The 25971-nt window shown below is 35.9% G+C and overlaps 5 protein-coding genes across 7 annotated transcripts in view; 4 read left to right on the top strand and 1 right to left on the bottom strand.

Annotated features, from left to right (window-relative positions):
* LOC124425713 (angiotensin-converting enzyme) overlaps window positions 1–22066 on the bottom strand; it is a 31574-nt gene extending 9508 nt beyond the window's left edge. The window contains exons 1-11 of one of the 3 annotated variants that reach the window (XM_046966458.1): window positions 21980–22002; window positions 21825–21884; window positions 21516–21726; window positions 20450–20677; window positions 18501–18659; window positions 18322–18418; window positions 17581–17724; window positions 17321–17512; window positions 17144–17241; window positions 16754–17048; window positions 15510–15852 (exon numbers count right to left, since the gene is read on the bottom strand). In XM_046966458.1, the coding sequence (XP_046822414.1) occupies window positions 15510–15852; window positions 16754–17048; window positions 17144–17241; window positions 17321–17512; window positions 17581–17724; window positions 18322–18418; window positions 18501–18659; window positions 20450–20677; window positions 21516–21551 (1592 nt within the window). In that variant the 5' untranslated portion in view covers window positions 21552–21726; window positions 21825–21884; window positions 21980–22002. Of the gene's footprint in view, window positions 1–15509; window positions 15853–16753; window positions 17049–17143; window positions 17242–17320; window positions 17513–17580; window positions 17725–18321; window positions 18419–18500; window positions 18660–20449; window positions 20678–21515 lie in introns of all 3 variants that reach the window. The other 2 variants (XM_046966450.1, XM_046966468.1) reach the window with 2 other exon arrangements.
* On the top strand, window positions 1774–3826 carry LOC124425773 (proline-rich protein 4-like). The gene is made up of 2 exons (XM_046966632.1): window positions 1774–1930; window positions 2245–3826. The coding sequence occupies exons 1-2, from the start codon at window positions 1919–1921 to the stop codon at window positions 3361–3363; spliced, it is 1131 nt and encodes a 376-aa protein (XP_046822588.1). The 5' UTR covers window positions 1774–1918; the 3' UTR covers window positions 3364–3826.
* Window positions 7133–8490, top strand: LOC124432655 (proline-rich protein 4-like). Its single transcript, XM_046981695.1, has 2 exons — window positions 7133–7430; window positions 7517–8490. Exons 1-2 carry the CDS (start codon window positions 7133–7135, stop codon window positions 8488–8490), a joined length of 1272 nt encoding a protein of 423 aa, XP_046837651.1.
* On the top strand, window positions 10299–11688 carry LOC124432654 (tetra-peptide repeat homeobox protein 1-like). Its single transcript, XM_046981694.1, has 2 exons — window positions 10299–10310; window positions 10393–11688. Exons 1-2 carry the CDS (start codon window positions 10299–10301, stop codon window positions 11686–11688), a joined length of 1308 nt encoding a protein of 435 aa, XP_046837650.1.
* LOC124428412 (repetitive proline-rich cell wall protein 2-like) lies at window positions 13220–14475 on the top strand. The gene is made up of 2 exons (XM_046972385.1): window positions 13220–13231; window positions 13354–14475. The coding sequence occupies exons 1-2, from the start codon at window positions 13220–13222 to the stop codon at window positions 14473–14475; spliced, it is 1134 nt and encodes a 377-aa protein (XP_046828341.1).
* Window positions 22067–25971: the final 3905 nt, after the last annotated feature.

Below are 25971 nucleotides of genomic sequence, written 5' to 3'. Positions count from 1 at the left end.
AGCTTTAAGGAGGATGTTACCCGAGTTTTATTGATATTTTTTACATGTTATATATACATTTTACATCGTTGTTTTTTACGCCTTGTAAACATTGCGAAAGTTAGTTGCGTAAAGTTTGAGAATTTTGCCAGTTGTACGATTCTAAACGCGGAAGTCGTTTAATGTGGCTGGTAAATTTGCAATAGAAAATGAAGATCTTATAAACAGGAAAATAAGGTGCTGAAATGAAATACTAAATGAGAATGTAGGAATTAGTAGGATTGTTCCGGTTCTTTTATTAATCATGCTAAAGTATTCATGGCGAAAGGTTGGGTCGTTCTTTTGCATAAATATATACATATGTATCTATAAATGGAGTAATAATTGCTAAGTAATTACGTAGTATAATCGTAAAAGGGGTGATCATAGAATATCGGTAAATTCTGATAAAGAAAAAATATTACTCAAATCTTTTCGAATATGACTTATTCATAATTTTCGCTTTCATATAAGAAAGAAATAAAAGCATATCTTACACGGTAGAGAATAAAATGGGGATCGCAAGGCTCGCCTCGTCGATCCGCGTATCCCACGAAAGGGAGTAATGGTTTATGTAGCGGTGCGATCGTAGAGAGATAAATCGTAGGTGAGCTTGTCTCGGGGTATGTAACGTGCCATAACTATAGCACGATAGGCAAACGGCTCTTGCTTCTGTCTAGAGCCGTTTGCCTATAGACGTGGATATATGTATCTGTGTATCTGCGATCTGAGTTAAATGAAGGAAGAAACGAAAATGAAACCGTGACAGAGAAAGAGAGAGGATGGTTGATGACGTGGGAGTCGATTCGTGCCGATCGTTGGACTTGTTTCATGCGATTGAGAGCTAAGAGAAAAATAAAATTCTCTTTGTACATTTTGTTAGTACAACTGTTTCTAAGATTACTGCTAATGTTACCTACATAACATTAACTTAACTCTAGAATAGTTTTATTAAAGAAAATCGAATATTTATAACATTTGAATATTTAATTATCTCAATTTTTTTGAAAATTTTCCCTCAGATTCAACGCATAACGTGGGAAGATCTCATCTATTTAAAGATATGATAGTTAACTAGAATTGTCGAACACTTTTGTAGACGTAAAGGAAGGAAAGAAAAAATGATCGAAGAAAGGAAGCGGAGAAAAAAGTCACGTTGACAACCAGAACACGGACTTTCGCTTTTTTTTTTGTAAACCTCTTAGAATCAAAAATATTGTACTTATTACGAATCGGGAAGATCAAAGACATTTGTGCAAAGCTTTCAATTTTTTAATTGTTATTGTTAAATGTATACCTCCTTCTGGAAAGTGTCTTTTACTGAAACTTGTATTATTGCGCAAGAATCACCATGTCAAGATGCATTGATTCTATTTATGCGCGATGACTACAAGCTTTACGATTTATGCGAAGGGGGAAGAAAATTCTGAGATCGATCGGTAGCAAGAGAGAGGCGTGAAATGAACGGTTCTTGGACGAGTGTAATAGCGATTGGAACGAAAGAATTCTCCCTCTCTTTCTTTCCATCATTTTTTGTAACAGATCGAAATATAGAAAAAAATATTGACGACCACAACGACAACGACGATAACGATGACGAAGAGAACGAAATCTAAAAGAGAAAGAGAGAGCGGGTGTGTATGTGGGGAACCAATCCCTATCTTTTTCGCTCTCACTCTCTCGCTCGTTTCCTCGTTCGAGTCTGTTCCAAAGGGGAGTGGTGGGACCATCGTCGTTCGAAGTGAACAAAGAGGTGTAATGTGGGGGGTATATGGCGTGCTCTTGGGCCCAGGGTCCGTATTGCGAAGGCGAAAGTGTGCCGTGTATATAAGGCCCCGAACGAACAGCAATCAGCATCCAGTTCACTCCTGGACGTACCCAGAACATCGTGAGAGCCAAAATGAGAATCCTGGTACGTCGAGATTATCAGAGAAGCGGTCCTTCGAGAAACGCGAGAGCATAGATCGATTATAACGCGTCAGTGAAAAGAATAGGCAAAAGTTAATTCAGAAAATATCGGAAATATTCGGGAAAGTGACGATCGATTTGGTGGAAAAATAATTCGCGAAATAAACCTGATTATCGTTATTTATCGTTAATTTGTCTGTCAATTGTCTCAATTATTCGACCAATCATCCGTTTTGGAAAAAAATCGTAAATCTCGGTATTTTCGGAATTACCGATCAAGAAGATTCGAACATAATCGAATTTGTCCATATTTTTTAGATCTATTTAGCGGTAGTCGCTCTTATATTCTCGGTCGTTTGGGCCGAGGAAGCCGGAAAAGCGGCGGAAGACAAGAGCGTGGCATCAAAGAAGCAGGAGAAGCGTGGCCTTCTTGGTCTTGGATACGGCTATGGCTATGATGCTGGATATGATGTCGGATCGGCTGGACATGGTGGTGTGGAATTGGGCCACGGATATGGTGGAGGATATAGCGGAGGGTACGACGGCGGATATGGCGGAGGATATGGTGGCGGATACGGACACGAGCACGTTAAGACCGTGACCGTAGTTAAGAACGTAGCCGTGCCATATCCCGTGGAGAAGCACATCCCTTATCCGGTGGAGAAGCCAGTACCAGTCCCTGTAAAAGTTCCAGTACCACAACCCTATCCGGTAGAGAAGCACGTGCCTTATCCAGTGAAAGTTCTTGTCAAGGTCCCAGTCCACGTGCCGCAGCCTTACCCTGTCGAGAAGAAAGTTCCCTACCCAGTACACGTTCCCGTAGATAGGCCCTACCCTGTCAAGGTCTTGGTCCCGCAACCCTACCCGGTTGAAAAGCAGGTACATGTTCCTGTAAAGGTCCCAGTACCACAGCCCTACCCCGTTGAGAAACCCGTTCCCTATCCAGTCAAGGTTCCCGTTCATGTACCAGCACCCTATCCGGTTGAAAAACTCGTACCCTACCCAGTGAAGGTACCAGTTGATCGTCCGGTCCATGTCCCAGTTCCCAAACCCTATCCAGTTCACATTGAGAAGCCTGTACCTTACCCAGTTGAAAAACCAGTGCCCTATCCCGTAAAAGTACCTGTCGACAGGCCCTACCCAGTAACCGTTGAGAAGCCCGTAGCCGTTCCAGTGAAAGTACCTGTACCTCAGCCCTATCCAGTAGAGAAGCCAGTACCATATCCGGTGGAGAAGCCTGTACCATATGCGGTCAAGGTGCCAGTCGACAGACCGTACCCGGTACATGTCGAAAAACCGGTACCATACCCAGTTGAGAGACCAGTACCGGTTCCAGTAAAGGTACCGGTAGCTGTACCAGTCCATCACGGTGGTTACGAGAATAGTTATGGTGGTTACGAGGGTGGAAGCGATGGATATCACTATGGTCATCATTAATCAATCAACAGGCATAACTCCCTCATCATTAGTGGCTTCTAGGTCGAGGACGATCGACGACGACAACGACGAGGAATCAGTTTGATATCCAGCATTTCTCATAGTATATTACGCATAATAGGTATGTTGTTGGCGTCGTCATCGTCATCATCGTCGTTGAGCTGCACTTCGATAGACACGCACTTGTACCTGGATCCGATATCTCGATGAGAGAGGTTCGTTACGAGTTTGTATCGGATTTCGATCGTATCCTCGAGATCGGTCGTAATAATAAAGAATAAAAAGAAATCGCGGAGCCCGCGGCACAGCGACGTGTGCCAAGCTAAAGAGGGAGAAAAAAAATTAGTTAAGATGCTCGAGCTTTTTAGTGAAACGCGTTCTCTCCCTTATCTTACTTTTGTACCGAGATAGCAAAGTATGTATTTTTTTTTATATAAAATAATATAATTGTGACAGAAAATTACTCATGCTCTCGTTATTTTTTTCCTACTATATTCCTGTATCTCTTTTCGTTTTATTTTAAGTAGTTCAATGAACATTGAACTATTACAAAATTTATATAAATATGTTGAGAAGATGACAAAATTTTCTATTTCCTATTGGGGGACGTAACGTTACGTAAGATCAATGCTTGAAATTATTACGTTGCCACACGATGAAGGAGAGCCATTTGAAAAGCATGTAGAGAGAAAAGGAAGCGAGCAACGTTGACGTTACCTTCTTTCACGGTACGTGCAGCTTTCCAATGAAAACTTTCGTTTTTCGAGGAGACTTACACATCGATATGTTCTTACGTATGTATATCTTGAGAGAAGTGATCCTATCGGTGTCACGAAATTGAGTGAGACATCGCTGACCCACTTGATGGCCTCTGCCAAGTTGTTTTCCTTAAAATCGATAAACGATTACCCTCTCAACTCCTTACTCTTCGTGTGGCCATCATTTTTATGCATCTCATAATTTTTTTTTTCACTTATTCAGTTTCTGAGAAATGTACGAGACTATCGACTGCAGACGGTGCGTCTTTCTGACCCAGTTTTTACTTGGTATAATAATAGAGATGATACGTTGAAAAGAATTCTATAATTTACGAGCTCGCGTAATAAATCTCATACCGAAAATGAAGATAAGTATAATGGAAGCGATGGAAGCGTAATAATTTCAGTTAACTTCGAATGTCTATTTGACGAACATCGATGGTCTTAAGAAATATGTGTTTCATGGACGTATAATATAAATATATATGTATTAAGGAAAGTCTATGTAAAGTTAATGCGTTTATGTAAAAATATACTTAATCATTATTCCGATCTTGAGCATTCAATAAAATGTAGGAAGATTGAAGGAAAAATATCTATCGGTCCTTGCTCCACTTTGCTCGTATAAGAGGAATCGAGACGATTTGATTGCCTTTGCCACTCGATTTACAAGTGACTTGTTCATGGAAGAGGTGTTATGTAATCCGACCATTAGCGCACGCGACACCGAGACAGAAAGTAAGTCTTCCCGTCGCCACGAAACGAGCGATCCTTCCGTTAGAAGCTAATTCCTTCCTCTTGTCCTTTATTTACTTACGATACACGGTTTTACTTTTACCTATTTCTCTTCTGTTAATCTTTTTTTTTTCATCAATTTCCTTTTATTTGCTAATTCATTTTTGTATATAAAAGTAAAATATTTAACGATTCATTGACAATGAATTAGCGTGTAAAATGTCGAATGAAATTGTTGATTTTTTATTATACTTCCATCTACATTTTATTTATTATTTTTTACCGACTGATCTACTACGGTGACAACAAGAATCACTTGATGCGTCATGTCGGTAAGAAAGTACTTCTCACTTTTCAACGGATGCTAATCCTTAACTTGATAATACTGTTTTGTACCCTTTATTTAATTAAAAATAAACAAATAAAAATTAAACATTTATATAAATCAAAATTAATGAAAAGAAAAAAATATTAAAAAAAAAAATTCTAAAAACAAAATGTTCACAGAAAAGAACAGAAAGGATATTACTTAAAATATAAAGATAGCAATGACAAAATCAAAGCAATTAAAATAGCTAAACGCCAAAATTTGTGTTCACCGTGGCAGACGCTGTATTTCTTATTGTATTATAGAAAAAAAAGATATTCCTTGATCCTTTAGCTTGGTTGCTAAATATCCGGCTAGTATGTGTCGAGAATTGACTACAAGATAGATATGATACGTGAAGTTCGAGATAATATGGTACATCATGATATCTAGGCTTACATTGTTAGAGATAATATTAAATGCGAAGATAATCATGCCTTCGAGACATCATGTCTACTTGTTGAGGTAAAAGAACTGAGTTTCTTCGTGAGAAGTAAGCGTACGATTTCTTTTTTACGGAAGCTTCTTTAATGTGAAAAATAATATTCTATTTTGATTAAACTTTCATCTATTTTTTTTTGTAATTAAAGAAACGTGATTTAAGTAAATAATTATTGCAGATAACTAATGTAAATAATTCAGGATAGAGAAGTATTTTTGAATATTATTTTATGCAGAAGACATTCTTAAAGTACTTTTAATTTGTGTAAAATTTTCCAATTCTGTTTGTAGAAAAACATATATCTAAAGAAACACAATATGGGGAAACATACCATCTAGGTATTTTAATCTTAAGAAAGTATAAACGCTGTTTATACTTGGCATGGCATGGTAAGGTACAATTTGATCATTCATAAAATTAAATCTCATTTTATAATGAGAAAACAAGCTTCTCGCGGAATCTAGCCAATTGTCAATACTTCGTGCTCTCACCGTGGCGTGTTCTCCTATCATTCGAAGGCATCGAATGAACGATCGTGATCGTGTATGTACCGTGCAGTTAATTACATCTATAACACCATTACCATAGAGCATTAAATGCTTGGCACGAAACGAGATTTCGCTCAGCGTATCTAAAAGAAATTTGAAACGTATACTAACAGCGATACTATCTTCTATCTGTCGAGAAACTGTGAAATGGTTCGAAGGAATGCAATTGATCTTTTTCATATTATCAATTGCCATATTTCAATTATCATTGAAAAATATTATCAATGATTTCGAAAGAAACATGTGCATTTAAAATGGGGATACGTAGAAATATACTTAGCATGGGGTTGATATTAGTATTAAAAATATACTCTATATTTCTCTGTTACTATTTTTGTTATATTTTTCTATTAGTTCTTTCGTTGATACGACTACACAGAGATAAATTCTCTAAACAAGTTTGATAATCGTCAAGAATATACTACGCCGAGCCGAGAAAATAGAGGTTCATGAAAAAGAGACTCTACCAAAACGAGTAGTCGATAGAAACAGGACATATCGTCTACGTATCTCTCGTGCATCACAATCCGATGTTTTTTTTGGAGCGACCAGGCTTGTTATCTCCAAGTTTAAGTTTCACTCTTGACAGCTTCCATCAAGAGTACAACGGCTTGAAAATGCGAAAGTGGTTTTATTCCCCTCTCGCAAGATAACCAAGAACAAGAAAAAGGTGCATGTGCAGCCTCTGGATCAGCGGCAACGTTGAAGACGTATATAACGTAGAAAGATCGCAGAAACGATCTATTTTATTGTTCTTCGTGGTTTAAGATAGCTACATATATCTAGAAAGGCACAAGGAGACGCGAAAGAAAGACAAAAAGAAGCCTTGAAGAAGTTTCCTCAATGGGTTGTACGGTGCGTTTTTCGAGATTTAAGTGTCAAGATGATTTCCTAATGCGATTGTGAAATTTTGGTGTTAATGGAGGTGATAGAAATCCAATCGTTTATCAATTTGGTTCTTCGACAGAGCCACGCAGCGATAGTCCTGGGGTTTTTCGTAGCCGCTGCTGTTAGTAGTCCAGCTCAATCCAATTACCAGAAAAAGATCTATTTCTACGAAGATGTACCCGTTGAAAGGTACGAGCAAAGAGTCTTTTACGTTCGACCACAAAGATTTATAAGCAAGAATAGACGAAATTATCTGAAGGAGGAGAAATATAGAGAGAATGAATCTATGGCACATAATTTTGATTACAAGGATCCTATTGCTCTTCCATGTACGTCAACTTCATCTTATTCGATATTTAAGTTTACTATTTCGAATTATAATAAATTACTAAAAACATAAACTATTTATTTCTAGCCGAACAATACGACGATCATAACGAAGAGGATTATAGCGAGGAGAATGGTTATTCGTTGGAGTCACACGTTCCCGAAGAAAACTCACACGAGAGCCACTTTCTGGGACATGACTTAGATGAAAACGTTCACAAGACGATCACAATCATTAAAAAAATCGCCGTACCGTATCCTGTAGAGAAGATTATACGATATCCTGTGGTAAAAAAAATACCATATCCGGTAAAAATACCAGTATCGCAACCCTATGCAGTAGAGAAACAAATCCCTTATCCCGTAAAGATTTATGTAAAGGTTCCCGTGAAAATTCCGAAACCGGTACCTGTGATAAAGGAGGTACCGTATCCGGTGAAGATACCAGTTGATCGACCTGTTCCTGTTAAAGTTTATATACCAGAACCCTATCCTGTAGAAAAGAAGGTTCATTATGAAGTTAAAATTCCAGTTCCGGATCCCTTTCCAATTGAACGAAAAATACCGATTCCTATAAAGGTTCCGATACATGTTCCACAACCTTATCCAGTCGAAAAAATCGTGCGTTATCCTGTGAAAATTGAAGTTGAAAAGCCAATACCGGTACCAGTACCAAAACCGTATCCGGTTCCTGTTAATAAACCAGTTCCTTATCCGGTCGAGAAACCAGTACCCGTTCCGGTGAAGGTCGAGGTGCATAGACCGATTCCAGTACCGGTTGATAAACCAGTACTGGTAAAGGTCAAGGTGCCAGTGCCTGCGCCTTATCCGGTCGAGAAGGAGGTGCCTTATCCGGTGGAAAAGCCAGTAGCTGTGCCAGTGAAGGTACCGGTCGAGCGACCGATCCCTGTTCATGTGACTAAGCACTTGCCTTATTCCGTTCCTAAGCTTGTTCCCTATCCTGTTAAAGTTGAAGTACCTATAGCAGTACACGACGAGGTCAACGAACATCATATAGTCAGATCTGAATATTATAATTCTCACGAAGAAGGATATCTATAAATTATTCTTCATAATCCATGTGATATAACTTTCCTCCTTCATATTCCTTTCGTAAAAAAATGGCATTGCTACTTTATGATATCATGACGTGGATTATCTGAAGCTTATGATTATTTTTGTTATTGTAAATAAAAAATCATGTTGATAGTATACGATCGTAGAAAGTTAGTTTCTAGAAAGTAGCTTTTAAAAAGAACATTTTAATTAATTGTAAATGTAAAACCGTAATTATAAGTTCTTTGACTTGTCTTAATGGATTAGTAATGTAGAAGACACAAATGGCGCCATCTTATCGAACTCTGTGAAACATTAATCTTTCCTTAGACAGGGTCTAATACCGGTTGTTGGAAAAGAGATAATCTATGTTATTTAAATAAACAAGTTTAAAAGGTTTTTGTTATTTTTTTTTTATGAATCCTATCCCATATAATCCTATCCAATAATATTATAAATTTTTTTCATTCTCTATTATTTACATATATTTTTAAATAGAATACCGATGGTTTAGTTATCTGCAGGCGATAACTCATCATTTTGTTCGAGTCACATTCACTATAATTTCACATTCTACGGTGTTAATTTCGAGAAATTTTTCCATTTATCAGATTCGAGAACCTAAGATTACTTGCATATCATTCTTTTTAATAGAATAGCATTAAAAACAAAGAGTTCGTTTATCATATCATTAATTATGATACACCTCGATGGCTTCAGTAAGATATATCAAATTTAAGCGGAAGGAAAGTATGCTCAGCTAGGAAGCAGCAAATAGCGTTTTATCGAAGCTCATTACAAGAGATATTGTAATTATTATCATTAGTTAGTTCTAGGAAGAAACAACATTTTAATGCGTATTTCTCAATGTTTATTATAAAGTCGAAAAGGTTTTAAAGAAGTCATGCGACACATAGAGACAATTAAAAGATATTACCGGATTAGTCGAGCGAGAAAGTTATACGCCAGTTTGTAAAGGCATAACGGATAGAACTTTTACACCTGTTTCGGTTTCACTGCACTTGATACATGAGAATCTGCAGAATGCCTTAATGAATATTATATAGTAAGCGAAAGCGCTAGTTTTGTAATTTCATCAAACAAAAGGTGCGATAGCCGTGAAATGAATCAATGAGGAAATGATTTATAAAATATTTTCTTTTTTTCAGAATTAAAAACTAGAAAGGGAAAAGAAAAATAAATGATGATAATATTCGTTAAGAAAAATAGATAGTATTCTTATTTAAACCGGATGTTCTTCACCAAAACGTACGATCGATTTTACGACGACTCATAGAAAGTATTCGTATACTTTTGTCGTTAGCCAGGATTATTATTACTTTTAAGTAGTCGTCATAAAACTGATGGGTTAAAAAAATATTGCGGAGCGACGTATACAAATGTATATATCTCTTCCTTACGCATTAAATGCGTAATACGATTTTGTTCGATCCTGCCTTACTTAAAATTTCAGTCTTCCATTAATAGTTCGGTAATACCAATTTATCACACGTAGCTAATTCTTTACTGGATCCATGCTTCTAGTTATTTGCTCAAAGAATTTCGAATACTTTCAAAGACATATTACTCTTCGTTACTTGGCAGGTAGCGTTGCAAGTATTAGAGTCCCATGAAAAAATAATGGCGACCATTTAGGCGTGGATAATTGTCATGAACACGAGCTTGTACGGACTATAAAGGTCCAGCAGGTTTAACTGGGGAAAGTGGTTCGAGGTGTATAAATAATAGTCGGATAGCACACCGTTTCGTTTCAGTTTACATTGATCTCTAGTATCGATTCGATTCATTTCATCATGAGTCATCTGGTACATTCATTTCTATATGAACTTTATAAACATTTATCTTATTCATAGTAGTTAATTAACGAAACACTATTCCAAAATACAGGAACAAATTCTGATCGCCTTCTTATGTCTTGGAACCGTCTTAACATCCTCGGCCAATCGAAAAGAAGATCTCGAGAGGGCAGCAGAACTAGCAGTAGAGAAAGCTGCTGAAAGGGCAGCGGAAAGGGCAGTAGAGAAAGCTTTAGAAAGTGGGAACACAACTACAGAATCAAAAACAGTTCGGGAATCATATTCGAGCATTAGAAAAGATGGAAGTCAAGAGAAGACTAGTAACGAATATTCGGGTATTCGATACTCCGATTTAGGAGACGACGAAGATATAGAATCTGATACAGAAATTGACACTGATGACTGGACTCATTCCAGAAGTAGCTGGATCGGAAGACAGGAGTTTTGGAAAAGAAGTTTCGGAAGCGAGTGGATAGGCGATCATCAACATGGAAAAGTTAAAACGATCACGGTAGAGAAGAAGATACCGGTACCAGTGACGGTAGAAAAGAAAATACCATTTACAGTTTACAAACACGTGCCCTACGAAGTTAAGGTTCCTGTACTTCAACCTTACACCGTTGAGAAAAAGGTACCCTATCCCGTGAAAGTGTTCGTGAATACGCCCGTAGAGATACCGGAACCGTATCACGTCGAGAAACAGGTGCCTTACGAGGTGAAGGTCGAAAGACCTGTGCCGTACAAGGTCGAGGTGCCGGTACCACAGCCATATACCGTTGAGAGGAAAATACCGGTGGAGGTGAAGGTACCAGTGCCACAGCCGTATACTGTAGACAAGACCGTGCCGTACGAAGTAAAAGTACCTGTAAAAGTACCAACACCTTACGAAGTCGAAAAAAAGGTTGCCGTACCTGTCAAGGTCACTGTAAATCGACTATACCCCGTTCCAGTACCCAGACCTTATCCCGTCGAAGTTCAAAGACCTTATCCCGTTGAAATAAATAAACCTTATCCCATTAAAATCAAAGTTCCAGTAAATGCACCCTATCCTGTACCAGTGGAGAGACCTGTACCAGTACCAGTCAAGGTACCACAACCTAAACCCTACACAGTTGAAAAGCCTGTACCCGTGGAAGTGTCTAAACCGTATCTAATACCGATTAAAGTCCCTGTAGATAAGCCTTACAAGATTTACGATGAAGCACGCGTACCTGTACCAGTTCCGAAACCTTTCCCTTATTGGGTCCAAGTCCCGCTGCCAGTTAAGCTAGGTAGGCAAAGAAATGGACATCATTCCGTAGAAGCTTTCGCGAGTAGGAACAATTCGACGGATAGTAAAAATACAAACGATGCTTCTTATAATTTGAATATGTCCTTGAAAAGTTGATAAATTATAAGTAGTTTGATGAATTTATCGAATAATTTATTATTTCTTATTGTTAAGCTGCGTAAATTTTTATATTCTCTTACATGGTTTTACGATAAATTTAAGATAGATTGAAAAGACTAACATGCTTTGTTAAAAACGACATATGTATATTTTGGCACTTTATACTTGTATCGAATAAAGATGGAACGTTTCATTTTTTTTCTATGATTTCTGTGAAATAATTCTTTGACCTTTCTCCAATAAATAATTCTTGCGCATTTGATTTAGTCCGTTCTGTAAGAAGTAATAAAGCGAATTTTGTTATTGTTTGTTGATGAAAAAAAATTTTTTATTATGTTAAATGAGAAAATTATTCGAACAAAATTAGCTTCATTCTATATTTCCTCAAATTATTCACGGACTATCGAAATTGTTTTACCATCGTGAATTAATGATAAATGAAAATACATTTATATATGAAAATTCATGATAAAAATAAATGAACAATTATGAACAACCAGAACGTCTGTCACGAATTACATCGGAATATAAAAGATAGCTCTTCATCTCGCTTGGCATCACTCAACTTTTCCCCTATCCCTTCCCTTGCTACTCTTTATATTTATCCTTGCGTTTACTTCCTAGGACTCTCTCTTTTGTATCAAAGTTGAGTTCCTCATTTCGGTTGAGAAGAGCCATGCTGTTGCGAATGCTTAAATGCAAGTGTGCCGCGTCACGAGACAGTTGGGAGATATGTATAAGTGATCAGAGTAGGGAGACGAGAAAGAAGAGATGGAGAAATGGGAAGGGGAAGCAGAAAAGGAGAGGAAAGGGAAAAAAAGACTTTTAGCGAAGAGAATGTATGTATACGAAAAGCTTGGAACGGATCAAAAACGTAGAATAAAAAAGAAAGATATCTAAATGTCCTACAGATTGCTGGGGGAATACATTATAATATTTAAATGTAGTTGTCCAGTCTAATATACTAGAAATAGTTAAGATGATTAAATCAATTATACTTTACCTATAATTTAGAAAATTAGTTAGGCGATAGCTCCGTGACGGTTAGAATGGAATAAATCATCCATGGTTGTCTAATACAACATTACAATTTCGAACATTATAGAAATGATTTAGATGGTTAAATTAGTTATGTACTAATGTAAAAAATTAGAGAATCAATTAGGAGGTGGTTGTTGCGTTTTAAGTAAAATCGCGAGTGGCTTCCTAGATATCATTTACGCAACGTTCGATAGATCGCTCGAAAGGGAAGTAAAACGAGAATGGAAACGCACCAAAGCGCGTTACGGAATCATCGTCGCGTGCATTTAAGATTTAGAAAAATGCCTACGCGTCTACGTGAACGTCTACGGAGTGTAATAGAATGTTCGCGGTATAACAGACGTGGTGTGTTTCACTTTTCCGCAAGTGTGCAGAGGGGCTCCCCGTTTTATGTCAGGGGAAAGCGGTCTATAAAGACGGTGCTACTTTCGGGGGAAGTATTCAGTAAACTCTGGACATTGGCTGGGCCGCGCGAGAACTGAGAATCATGAGAATTTGGGTGAGTTTTCAATATTCTACATATTCTCTAATCGATGGATAGTTAAAACTTATTGTTCTTTTGATATTTTATTGATTATTCCCGAGAATGAAGAAAACTAATTTCTAATCAATTTATCGCAGCACATTATATTTTTTCTTGGCCTCCTGACTTTGGTGGTTTGCGAAGAGAATGAGAAAAATATCATCAAAAATAAAGACGCCGAAGCTGAGAATAAGGCCAACAGTGCTTATACCGAGAAACGACAAGACAAACGCGGACTCAGTCATTTAGAGGGTGGTTATGAGGGCCATGACAACGGTTATGGTGGTGGTGATCATGGGGGTGGCGAAATCTCTTCGTCGGGTGGTTATGGAGGTGGATACGAAGGTGGATATGGAGGTGATGACGGTGGCAAGGTCAAACAAATAACTATTGTGAAAAACGTTAAAGTCCCTTATCCAGTAGAGAAGAAAGTACATTACCCGGTTGAGAAAGAAGTTCCATATCCAGTCAAAGTACCGGTACCACAACCATATCCGATCGAAAAGAAGATACCTGTACCTGTGAAGGTTCTTGTAAAGGTGCCCGTTCATATACCACAACCGTATCCAGTGGAAAAGAAGGTGCCTTATCCTGTGCATGTACCGGTCGAAAGGCCGGTACCTTACAAAGTTTATGTACCACAACCGTATCCGGTCGAAAAGAAGATACCGTATCCGGTGAATGTACCAGTGCCACAACCGTTCCCGATTGAAAAGACAGTACCATATACGGTAAAAGTACCAGTCCACGTACCAGCGCCCTTCCCAGTGGAAAAACCAATCCCGTTTCCGGTCGAAGTCCCAGTCGAGAGGCCCTACCCCGTACACGTACCGAAACCATATCCGGTGGCTGTGGAAAAACCTGTACCGGTACCAGTAGAAAAACCAGTGCCTTATCCTTTCAAGGTTCATGTGGAAAAGCCTGTGCCCTATCCAGTCGAAAAACCGGTACCTGTACATGTTAAAGTACCAGTACCGGCGCCCTACCCTGTAGAAAAACCTGTACCGGTTCCAGTCGAGAAGCCTGTGCCTTACCCCGTTAAAGTACCAGTCGAACGACCAGTCCCCGTTCATGTATCTAAACCGGTTCCTGTGCCAGTAGAAAAACCAGTACCGGTTCCCGTGAAAGTACCGGTTCCGGTACCTGTACATCATGAATCCGGTGGTTCTTTCGAAGGATCCAGTGACTATGGATCCAGTTACGGTGAACATTCCTACTGAGAGCTTTTAATTTTTTCAGATGCATAAATTATATTTTTTATTCTTTTGACGATGGCGGACCGCCGACCACGATGATCGTCTTCTTGTGAGAAATCTTTGAGAAGGTTGCTCTCAAGAATACGTCCAAATTTTTTCTTGCTCGAGCAACAATGGTCGATGATATTTATTCGTCGAGCCTTTCTTTTTTTTCTTTTGTATTGAGAAAAGAACGCGAATGACATTAGTATTCTTTTCTCAAAGGGCACTTATATTTTTGGTAGATGTAGCCGATGATGTCACTTTAATTTCTAAGGAATAATATAATACATTTGATACAGTCATACTTGGTGAGTGCACTATGTGGAAACGTTTGTATATTTTTCATAACGGCGTCTTTTGTATCATCTTTTTCACTTCTTTTGAATAAAACCAAAGAGAAAAGGAGAATGTCTTTTAATGATATACTCATTATGTAATCGCAATTACCACCCTATTATATCCTTCACGCTCGATTGTGAGTAAAAGTAGACAATTTGATTTGGCATAATATTCTAGAAATCTTTTCATGAAATGTAAGCTACTATTTGCCTAATTAAATGTTCCTTATTAACGTTCAACTATTAACATGGTAAAAAACTTTCATAGGATTAGTAAGGCGAAGGATAGCAATCTAATTTAATATTCTTTGACAGCGATGAACTTTATATATTCCGTTTCTACAATAAATTAATAGTAATGATAGCCGATCAAAATTTATCGTAGCTCGTACATCAGATGTAGGTTTTAAGTGCGAGGAGAAAGGCTGTTGATCGCTACTCTGGTGAAAACGAAGCACAAAGGAAAACATACATCTATCGAAAGTGAAATCATTCGCTTTCAGATTTTGATGCTCTTTAGGTAGGTACTTACATCGTAGATGTTATAGTGTTGAAATCACATAATAATGTGATTAAAAATAAAAGTATGAACGTCACCAGATATATATGTGTGTATGCGTGCGTGAACATATATGTGTATATATTGAATATTATGTTAATAATAATTTTAAAACTTACCGAATATATGGAATATTAGCGGGAATGTGATACTTTGCACCAGGGTCGAAATCATCTTCGGATCTGAGGACAGGTGGTTTCACGCCGCTATATTGTTCCTTCAATCTGTGCCAGTGACAATTATATTCTTCTCGATTGATGTAGCCACGAAAAATGTCCCATCGCCATTTGTCCACGGCGAGGCTGAACGGAAGAAGGACCAATTTTTCCATGGCCAAGGAAAAGAGATAATTAATATCAGCCGCAGGCTCGTCGATGTATTTGTTTGCTAATCCCAAAGTCTGAAGATGACGCGGAGTAGCTACACTCAGTGCCACAGCTTCACCGATAGCTTCGTGGAAGCCTATTTTTTAGATACAATCGTTTACGTTAGATTGTCTGAGACAATTGAGTAATAAAACATTATTAGCCTTAACCTTACTTTCTTTCTTCCAAGTAATAAAATTAGATTTCAATAAAATTCTAGCTCATTAGTTACTCGAAAACGAATCTGATAAAAATACAATATATAGGGTGTTTCCTATTTAAATGCTTTGTTCTATATGTTATAAAATTCTTAAATTATTGTATAAACGTCACGGTTCGATTATCGAAGGTTATTATAAATTCTGGACTTAACGAATTTAACATTATCGTACTATTTCTTTATGCTTGATTTCTAAATTTCATATAAACCCAGTTCGATATATTGACTTTTTCAATCGATTTCCCGTGTACCGGGTGGCAGTACGTTCCGGTGAGGGCGAACGACCGAGCGTTGCGACGGTGAAAGCGTGATTATACTGTAATAAAAATATTTTAACATCCAACGTCTCTTAGCTAGTAGACCGTTCGCTATGAGAGCGAGTTTATTCGTGAAGCTCGCGAATCTACCTCGAGCGTATCCGTTCGGCTCTCGCTTTCGCCCTATTACTTGTAAAAACAGTAGTGTAGCGAGAGCCCTGGGCCTACCGGAAGTGAAGATAGAACGGACGAGATGTTTATGTAATCGCGTGTCGTCCGTTGTGTCTTGGACAGTTACGTTGACCGTTTTAATTCGCTCGAGTGTACTCATGTTGTTTTCCTTGCATAACTATTATTTCGATTCAAATTATAAATTACGATTGCAAATAGGATTTATTTGTGTAAACTTAAAGTTTACAAAATTTGTCAAATAGCTCTAATGTATGCTAACGGCATTATCTTATTTATTCTTAATTTTTATATAAATATTAATGTTTTTGACAATTTTATAATCTCAATACCTGGATTAGCACCATCTCGAAATTCACGAGGAAGTCCACTGTATCGTAAAAAGTACTGAATATGAGCCATCTCGTGATGTACGGTGATGAGATCTTTCATGGTAATCTTCGTACACATCTTGATTCTGTAATCTAGACGATTGCAGAAATCCCATGCCGAGGCTTGACAAATCAAGGGGTGATTACCGGGATCGACGATAATGCTACCTGCCCAGAATTCTGGTGGCATAGCGCTCAGGTTTAAGGATAAGTAGAATTCTTCACCGATTCGGAACATATCTATCGGCGTGTAACCCTGTATTTATAACTGTTCATTGTACTGCATGTTCGTTGAATAAAATTTAAATGTTTAAAAAAAAGTAACGATTTGTGAAAGTATATTGTATATACCTGAGCTTGCATTTCTGGTGTAACATCTAAATAGTTTTTACCGGGGTAAGGAATTGTTATATCTTGGATGTTCATCCATGATTGAGCCCATACATTTCCTGTATATATGTTACAATAATCATGAACTTAAAATGTTATATTTAAATAACGTCTATAAATATATATTATTGTTTATACCTAATACGTGAGAGGGAAGTGGCGCGTGTCCACTGATTTTTTCAGGCCCATATAAATCTCTCAACTTTTTCCTAACGTAAGCATGAAGTTCTTCATAAAGTGGTCTAATAATTTCCCATACATTTTCAATTTCTTGTTCAAAGTCCAGAGATTCATAAGGGAACATCCAATACTGTGCAGCATCCGAAAAATCTATATAGGATAACAATCGTTATTCATATTTAATTTTTATTTATATTATTTTCTATAAAAGAACTTACTGTTTAATTTGGCTGCTTCGTTGTTTAATGTTACTAGTTGCTGATAAAGATCTCTCATTGGAGCACCGCTACGTCTTCTCCATTCCGTCCACACGTATTGCAGTTCATCCCAATTTCGACTTTTCGCCATGATTCCAGCGATATCTTCGAAGTAAATATACAAAATAAAACAATTAACACTTTTTCATTTAATGCAATTGCTCGTCGTCATGAGTTTTCACTTTATATTCGTGATTATGTTTATATTTTTCACTTTCACGATGATAGATTAGCCAATTTATTTTATTCTTTTCACAATTCAGGATCTATGAGAAATCATTTTTTATCAATACTTCTATAACTAGCACAATTTGATTTTTCAAGAAACGATAATCGATTCGTTTTAATTTAAATTGTATATATATCTTGGAAAAAGAGAGAAAATTGTTTGTGGATTATATAAAGGTAAAGAAATTGTGCGATGAAAATGGGAAGATAGTACCGAAGATACATAATTAATTTACACCTATAGAAGCTATAAGAGATAGACGTTATACGAAGCGGAAGATGTTTTGCATCGAGTTTCTTCTAGAATTTCTTTGATTTAATGACGCTGAAAAAATGTAGCGAAAATTTTCTTTTTGTAGTCTTTCAAATTAGTTTGATGAATTCTTGTATTGATTGAATTCTGTTATTCGCAAAATTTTTATTTTAACCATGTGGAACAAAATGAGTAGAGTACATTGCTATATATTATCTTACCTGGGTACAAACGAAGTCCACAATTAAACGGATCGTTGTACGCGCATATGGTCGCTCCATTGTAAATTGCGAGCATATCGTTAATTATTCGATTATACTGCAACGACAAAGAGTATTTAATAATGTACATTTTATTGCTTCTATTAAAGAAATGAAAGTACATTGATTACAAAACTTACTCTGTCTAATTGGTCTAAAGGAAGAGCTGATGGACCAACTACGGAGAGATATCTTAGTCGACGTCTTATTATTGGATCCCTTATATTGTTGGTGTCAATTCTAGAGATCAGCTGCCAAGCTTGATTTTGAAAATCAGCGTACAGTTGCTGGGCTTCGAGCTAAAAACAAAGATCAATCGATAAGTAAATATTAAATATTCCCAGTGAGTCTTGTGAAATTAAGATAATTTAATCTATCTCTCTTCCATCGTGTATTTCCGTTCTTTTTCTGTAATAAATCACGAAAGAAAGTTTAAATATTAACTGACGATTTAAAATCGTTACATCTTCGATTTCACCGAGCGTAAGTGTCTTATAATTTTATAACATATTCACCGATCAAGCCTTTCTTCCTCGTATGATCATTCATCATTTGGTGAATATAAAAAAAAGCGTTCCGTGTTGTTAATTCATTTAAAGATCGTAGCTCACGCATAACCGAACGGAGTCGCCTGTCGGGAAATTCTGGTTTACCGTTAGAGATAATAACCTTATCGTTGCACTTCTTCGTGAATTTAGTACATACAGGGAAGCGGAGATTGTACGTAATATGAAAGTAAAAGGCTTTCGAGATAAATAAAGTTTCGAAGAAAAAACGAATAACATTTAAGTTTTTTCTCTACTAAAATGAATTGCAAAACTTATAATAAAGAGTTTATTTCTGGATATTAAGTAAACTTCTGAATTTAAGAAAAAGAGAATAATTGTGTGTTATCTTATACAAAACAATGACAAGTTATTTAGATTCACTAATGAGATGACGATGAAATTCTCGCCGAGGGAAGACCAGTGAAATCATATAAGTACAATGGAAAACAATAATGAATATGGTGGAGATATATTTTCCACATTATTTCGTATATTATTTTTTATAAATTATTTAAATAAATTGATAATTGTATCTGTTCGATTTCTATCTTAATATCGATTAAAATACGACGGATGTAAGAGAAGAAAAAAAATGAGAAGACTTACTCCCACTAACCATTATTGCTGCTATTTTTTTTGTACGCACTAACATAAGCAGAGGCACTTAATTATCGTAACTTTTAACTTCATCACACCGGAGTCACGTTCATCGGATTTCACATTCTCAACACGTTGAAAAGGCGGGTATGATTTTTGATGTATGAGAGAAAGAGAGAGAAAGAGAAAGAGGGAGAGGAAGAGAGAGAGAGATTACTTGATTGTACAATGCACGATCGTTTGGGATTGATAACAATAGTAAAACATGAGAACATTTCTCACGAAGGCGTTTGGCCTTTCTTGTACAATGCTAGTCTGCCTGCTGTGTCATAGAAATCTATCGTACACGAAATTACGATTTACTATGGACTTAAGGAATATGTATAAGACCAGACACGCGCGCAAATTTCTTGAAGGATGAGGAACGAGAAAGAGAGATAGAGAGAGAGAGAGAGAGAGGAGGTCGAGGTCTTTTCGGCGAAGATACGAGCAGATGGCTTATTTTCCACGGTACTTCGGACGCACGTTGAAATTTAACTCCTTTCAATCTTAGCCACCTAAAATTTATTGCTTTAAGATGGTTAATAAATACAATGAGAGATATGCTAACGGATGATTTACGATATTACATAGTTTCTCTTTCTCTCTCTCTCCCCCTCTCTCTCTCTCTTCTTCTCTCCTTTTCTTCTTTTCCTAGTAAAACTATTTCGCATTAAAAGTTATTGCAACGTAAAAATACGAGTGGTACGTGTTAGCCCCGAAATTTATTATCGTATTATTTCCAAAGTTTCGAATGCATGCGGGTGATCGTCCATATGTAGGACGATCGATGTCGAAGTTTTGAAAGGAATCCAAGGTATAGGATAGAAAAAGTTTCGTTGATAATTCAATGAAATGAGAAATACATATAAGCTAAATATAATAAATTGTAATTTAAATCTTACTGCTTGCAATTGTGTATATTCGTTGATGTCGGTTTCATAGCCCCACTGAGCAGCTACATTTGCACTGCATCGTTCAGCACCGAGAAAATCTAATCTCGCTAAAATATTTCGGTAATCCAATTCGTTTGAAGGAAGTTGACGTCCAAATCCGTCGCCATTTGACTCACGCAGATCCAATTGTGCGCTTACAAACGATAAGAGAAAGAGAAATAGCGCTGTGGACGACATCTGAAAAAATGAAACGTATGCTATTAACGAATTTAATCCTATTTTTGTTTCCCGATTAACAAGGAAAACATGATGATGGAACAACATTAGAATGAAGGATAATAATAATTAAAGAAGCAATTGATTCATTTCTATTTTTTCGTAGAGGATGAAGAACCTAAACATGTTGAAAACAGCTCGATTGATCGTTATTGTTTGTCCTTGATTTACAAAGAGTAGATCAGAAGTAGAAATGTTTTTTTGCTATACATTTTCCCTATCTTTAAAGAATCTAAGAAAGAATACGATTTGACCTTGACAAATTAAAGTATAAAAATTGCAGCATTATTTTATATCATTTAGTTACGTCGTGAGTAAGGCGTTTACATGCAATTCATCTGTTGACTTCACGGTCACTTGTTACGTCTTGGCGTTACGTATTTCCTTTTCACCATGAAACACGGCAACTCCTTATGCTCATACATACAGGTAATAGTAATACGAAATTAGGTTAAAGATTCATTAGTCTTATTGTTTACAATGTTAACTGTCGGAGGATTATTATTTCTTGTGCTACATAAATTTCATTCTACTCATAAAAAATATAATGAAAATAATCTTATTATATAGGGAAGCAATGCTCTTGTGATAAGCTTTAATGTTTTAAAGGATTACTAAATTAAATATATGATCTTAAAAGCTTAAATTTTAGAAGCTTAAATCTCAGAAAATAATTGAACTTGAACTTAGACAACAAACAGAAATTTCTTTAGAAATGTTACTTCGACTTACAATTAGATCATTGCTATAATCGTCAATAAATCAAATTCAAATTAATAGATTATATAATTGAACTTACAACAATACCGGACGTTGACCATCGTACAAGTTCCATTATCTGCACTCAATATCTCAGGGTGAATGTTCACAACCGATGATCATCAGTCGGTCCCGAATCGACCTCGAAAATTATCTTCTTAGCACCTCCTTTAGGAATCTTGACACGTCGAAGAAGAAGACGCAGCACACGGTCGACGCGTTTCGTCAAGTCGTCACTAAAAGCCTCGTGTCTGCCGGCAAATGTACATTTATTCCTGTGAGGTAGTTCGAACGCAACCACTAGGAGGTCATCCGTGGTATGGAAGGTGGGGAGATGCGTATTACTCACACCTTCCAGGATCCATACAGTTTTTCTCCTTGTTCGTTCCGTCAAAGACGAGACGCTGTCCTACGAAGAAAAAGATGAAGCGGAGAAGAAGAGGGCTAAAGTAAGTAGAAGTAAATGACAAAGAGTCGTGGATGAGACGAGAGAAGAGGACTAACTCGTTGATTGCGACAGCTTTGAGTTCTCACGTTGACAACGGCCGCTCGACTGATACTTTGAAAGACTGCCATTGTTTACGGTAGCACGCGCCTTACTGCCGAGGAACTCTTTTCCGACTCATGTTAATAGAAATTTTGAAGTTATTTTCGTATAAGTATTGATAAACATGAGTCATCGTTGACCTCCTTTTCTTACTTAATGAGGAGATAAAAATACTATTATAGATTATTCAATGGATCGAATTCTAATATATATAATATATATACATATATATATATATATATATATATATATATATATATATCATATTACTAGATTTAAAATATAGAAGTTTTATTTATTTTAAGTCTTTTTATGTAATTATTATTATATCGAAGGTTTATTGCAACATAGATACAATGATAGTAAGATGTCGATCACGTTTCCAGGACAATCATCATTAATCGTTCTGCTCGATCTACCTAAACGATATCAAGGTGAGTTCAGACAAGAAAGTATCAAAGAGGCTAGATATTTACGCTTGGAATCACAGAAGATACGTGTTGATCAGACTTTGTTTTATTCTTTCGTGACGTAATGATTTGAAATTATCAATTTTGTTTTTAGGTGGAATTTTCACGTCTATTTATCGTTGATTCATCTGATTATATCATTCGTTCTATATCATTTATATCATTCATTCAATCCATAAAAGAAAAGAAAATGAATGAAACATCAATAAGTTAAATCCTTGCAAATTATTTTGCGATTTGAGTCTTTCACTGTAATTTTATGTGTTAGCAGATGATTCATCGTTCACATAACCGTACCATCTAATTACATGATTTTATCTTTTCGCATTGATCTCACACGAAGTACAACGATTCGTGTCGAATCTTTTTTCTCAATTTTATTGATATTATTTTTCAAGGTTTCTTTTGATATTACTTCAATTCTTTTTACAAACTTCTCGTACATTATCCAAGACGAACGCATATGACTGCGGGTTTGCATGGACAATCAAATTATGTGACTAATCGTCTCATCGTAAAATGCAAAGTATAAACAACCAACCGCGCCTATTTACAAGTCACAACGAGGATTGTCTCACGATCTGGAATGTATGTTTATCCTATATACCTGACTGAGAGAATCGTCTAGGCTAGTTTAAAAGTCCTTGATTGTTTCAATGCATTAAAATTTCTACACGCGTTATATTTTATATATTACCTATATACCGAACGATCAATTTCAATCTAATTTTTCAAATTTGATTTGAAAGATTCAACTCGCTCAATACCAGATATCGTGTAATTTTAAAAATGAAAAAGATTTTGTTCTCCGTGCACATAGTCGAGCACGATAATTCAGTTTCGTTTCGTTGCCATCGTAGGAACTCACTTATTCCGGTAAGACGTAAATTTATAAAGAGAACGACCGTGAAATTAAATTAGCTGGTTACAGAAAGAAATAGCAAAGAAAGAGAGTGAGAGAGAGAGAGAGAGAGAGAGAGAGAGAGAGAGAGAGAGAAAGAGAAAGGTAGAGAAAGATAGATCGTGTAATTTTTCGTATTGGGAATAAGTAGTTTTAATGGCAAATCATAAAAAACACGATTTAAGAACGCAATGAACATGCAAAGTGCCTCCGTTGAAAAGCGTAGGCCTCGTTCTCGTGTAGGTTGGGTTTCGACAGTGGCTAATCTCATCGAGAGATAACGCTCCCACCACGATCGTACAGGTCTCACGTACCGGCCGCGATTCTGGGTTCAAGTACGCTTGAATCTTCAGCACACCATTTACACACGATGCAACGGTGCGTTTATTATTACTGTCCTTTTCCGTTTCGGACGAATGTCTTGTCCTTTCCTTTTCTCTAAACATCTTGTTATTCGTTGAATAATAAACATTAAAGAATACATTTATATCTTCGTTATTCATCGGTTCTCCTCAAACATTTTTTCTAATACGGTGAGAATCTGTTTATTCTTGATTATTCAATCTTATCAAATTACTTATTGTAAGTTTTACTCGACAACATTTAAATAAACATTAATGATATCGGTGAATTGTTTTCGTTTATTCTCATTGTATTATTTTTATGAATGATTTTATATTTATTATAACTTTATCACTTGACAAATTTGTACGATTATGATATAATTGGATAATTTTTTCTTATTATTATTCTATCCGTTTCAATGATTTAATATTTATGATTTATTCAATCAAATTTAAATAAAGGCTTATGATATTATTAAATTTGTTTGTCCTATTTCCATTCTATTTTTTTTTATTAATAATTTCATATTTATAATGATTTTTACTCAGCAAAATTTAAATAAACGTTTACATTTATTTCTTTCATCTTTATCTTCTTTTTCTTATTGAAGATTACATAACATTATACAGAGCTCTTATTATAAAGTCACGTTTGTTAGCAATGAAAACGTGGGAAAATATGTAAGCACATTATTGGTATTACACGATCTCACTAGAAAATTATGCGTAGAGCGAGAATATTTACAAGGGCGATCCTCGAGATTATAGATACATTCAAATCTGAAGATCGTCATAAGAAAAAAAGAAAGAGGAAAATTCGAGCATCGATTTAAAAGATATTGGACGAATATATTTTTTATGATTACAATGATTTCGTAGGCAAAGTTAAGTGCAGGAAGTAAAGAATGTCATTTGATTGTTCGATAGCCTTCGAAAAAATATTCTCGAACAAAATTCAATTATTCTCCTTTCAAGGATTTATGTTATATATTAGCTCAAGTTGAGGTTGTTAACAAGAATGACATTTTACAATGTATATCCATAAACACTTAATATAAATATTTTATACTTATATAATGTATGAATATATTATATTTATATAATATATGAATATATTATATTTATATATTATAAAGTAGACTTAAACGAAATATTCACGGTACATTACATCAACAAGGCGGAAGGCGTCGCATGATAATCGCGAAAGTTGGAAACGAGATTTTCATCCTTTTATCTTTTTTCTTCTATTTTTGTTCTTTCGTCGTTTTCTACGTAAATGAGAAGTGAAACTCGATTTTTAAATGAATGCTCATAAGTATATGTATGTATTGTACACATCTACAAGTTCTTTGTTATTCTAAAAACTTTCTATATATATACACGCATACAAAAATAAGTACATAAATAAATATACACATCCATATTTGAGTGAAACGTAATTACCTAATAATAAAATAATTTCGAAGCTTCAGATTATAAATGAACTTATAAAAAAGACCACAGGAACCTTCAGAATACATCGAATTCTTTTGCTGAGTACATGATTTTTCAATTTAAACTAACATAACACTTTTCTTTCTGATTATGTAATGAACAACGAGATTACGGTTCCTGCAAGTTCTTAAACATCACACCGATTAAGTAACAAGCTGATTTCTTTTTTTAATGTCCGCTCTTTTTATTTCATCAGTCCCATGTACCTACACGTCGAATAACTTTTAGGAAGATAGAATCTGTTTCGTCTCATAATCACGCGTCATGAAAGTCAAGGTTATTCTGGAAAAATGAGAACTTCTTTTCTCGAATTATCGTTAATTGTAACAGAGAAAAGATAACTTACTCTTTAATAGAAGTAATTAATGACGATGTTACGAATGTACTTGCTAAGAACTCTACTTGGTGAGACAAAAGGATAAAGTTAGGATTGTTGCGATGTTAACGAGCTAATAATTGTAAATATGTAATAATCTAAAATGTAAAAGTGTTAGTTATGTACTAAATACATCGTAGTAATTGTAAAAACTAATTTTTATGTAAGTCATCGAAAAATCATAAACCAGAAATTCTTCGTCGATTATTATTTGCTCGTATATGCGAGATAATTCGAGATTCGTGAGTATTTTATTAGTCATATATAATGCATCATAGTTCAGTTATAATTATGTTTTTCTAGAATGTTTGTAATATCATGTTCCGTTCGTAAGAATTGATTTAATATATTCATTTCTATATAT

The sequence above is a fragment of the Vespa crabro genome, chromosome 1, assembly GCF_910589235.1.
Source record: "Vespa crabro chromosome 1, iyVesCrab1.2, whole genome shotgun sequence".
Classification (NCBI taxonomy): Eukaryota; Metazoa; Arthropoda; class Insecta; order Hymenoptera; family Vespidae; genus Vespa; species Vespa crabro.
The sequence above is the reverse complement of the archived record's forward strand: the minus strand, read 5'-3'. Positions and strand labels throughout refer to the sequence as shown.

Bases quoted from the DNA above. Each gene is read 5' to 3' on its own strand.
- LOC124432655 (XM_046981695.1), top strand. From the start codon at position 7,133: ATGGAGGTGATAGAAATCCAATCGTTTATCAATTTGGTTCTTCGACAG. The intron at 7,431-7,516 runs GTACGTCAACTT...ATTTATTTCTAG, and splicing joins GGATCCTATTGCTCTTCCAT to CCGAACAATACGACGATCAT.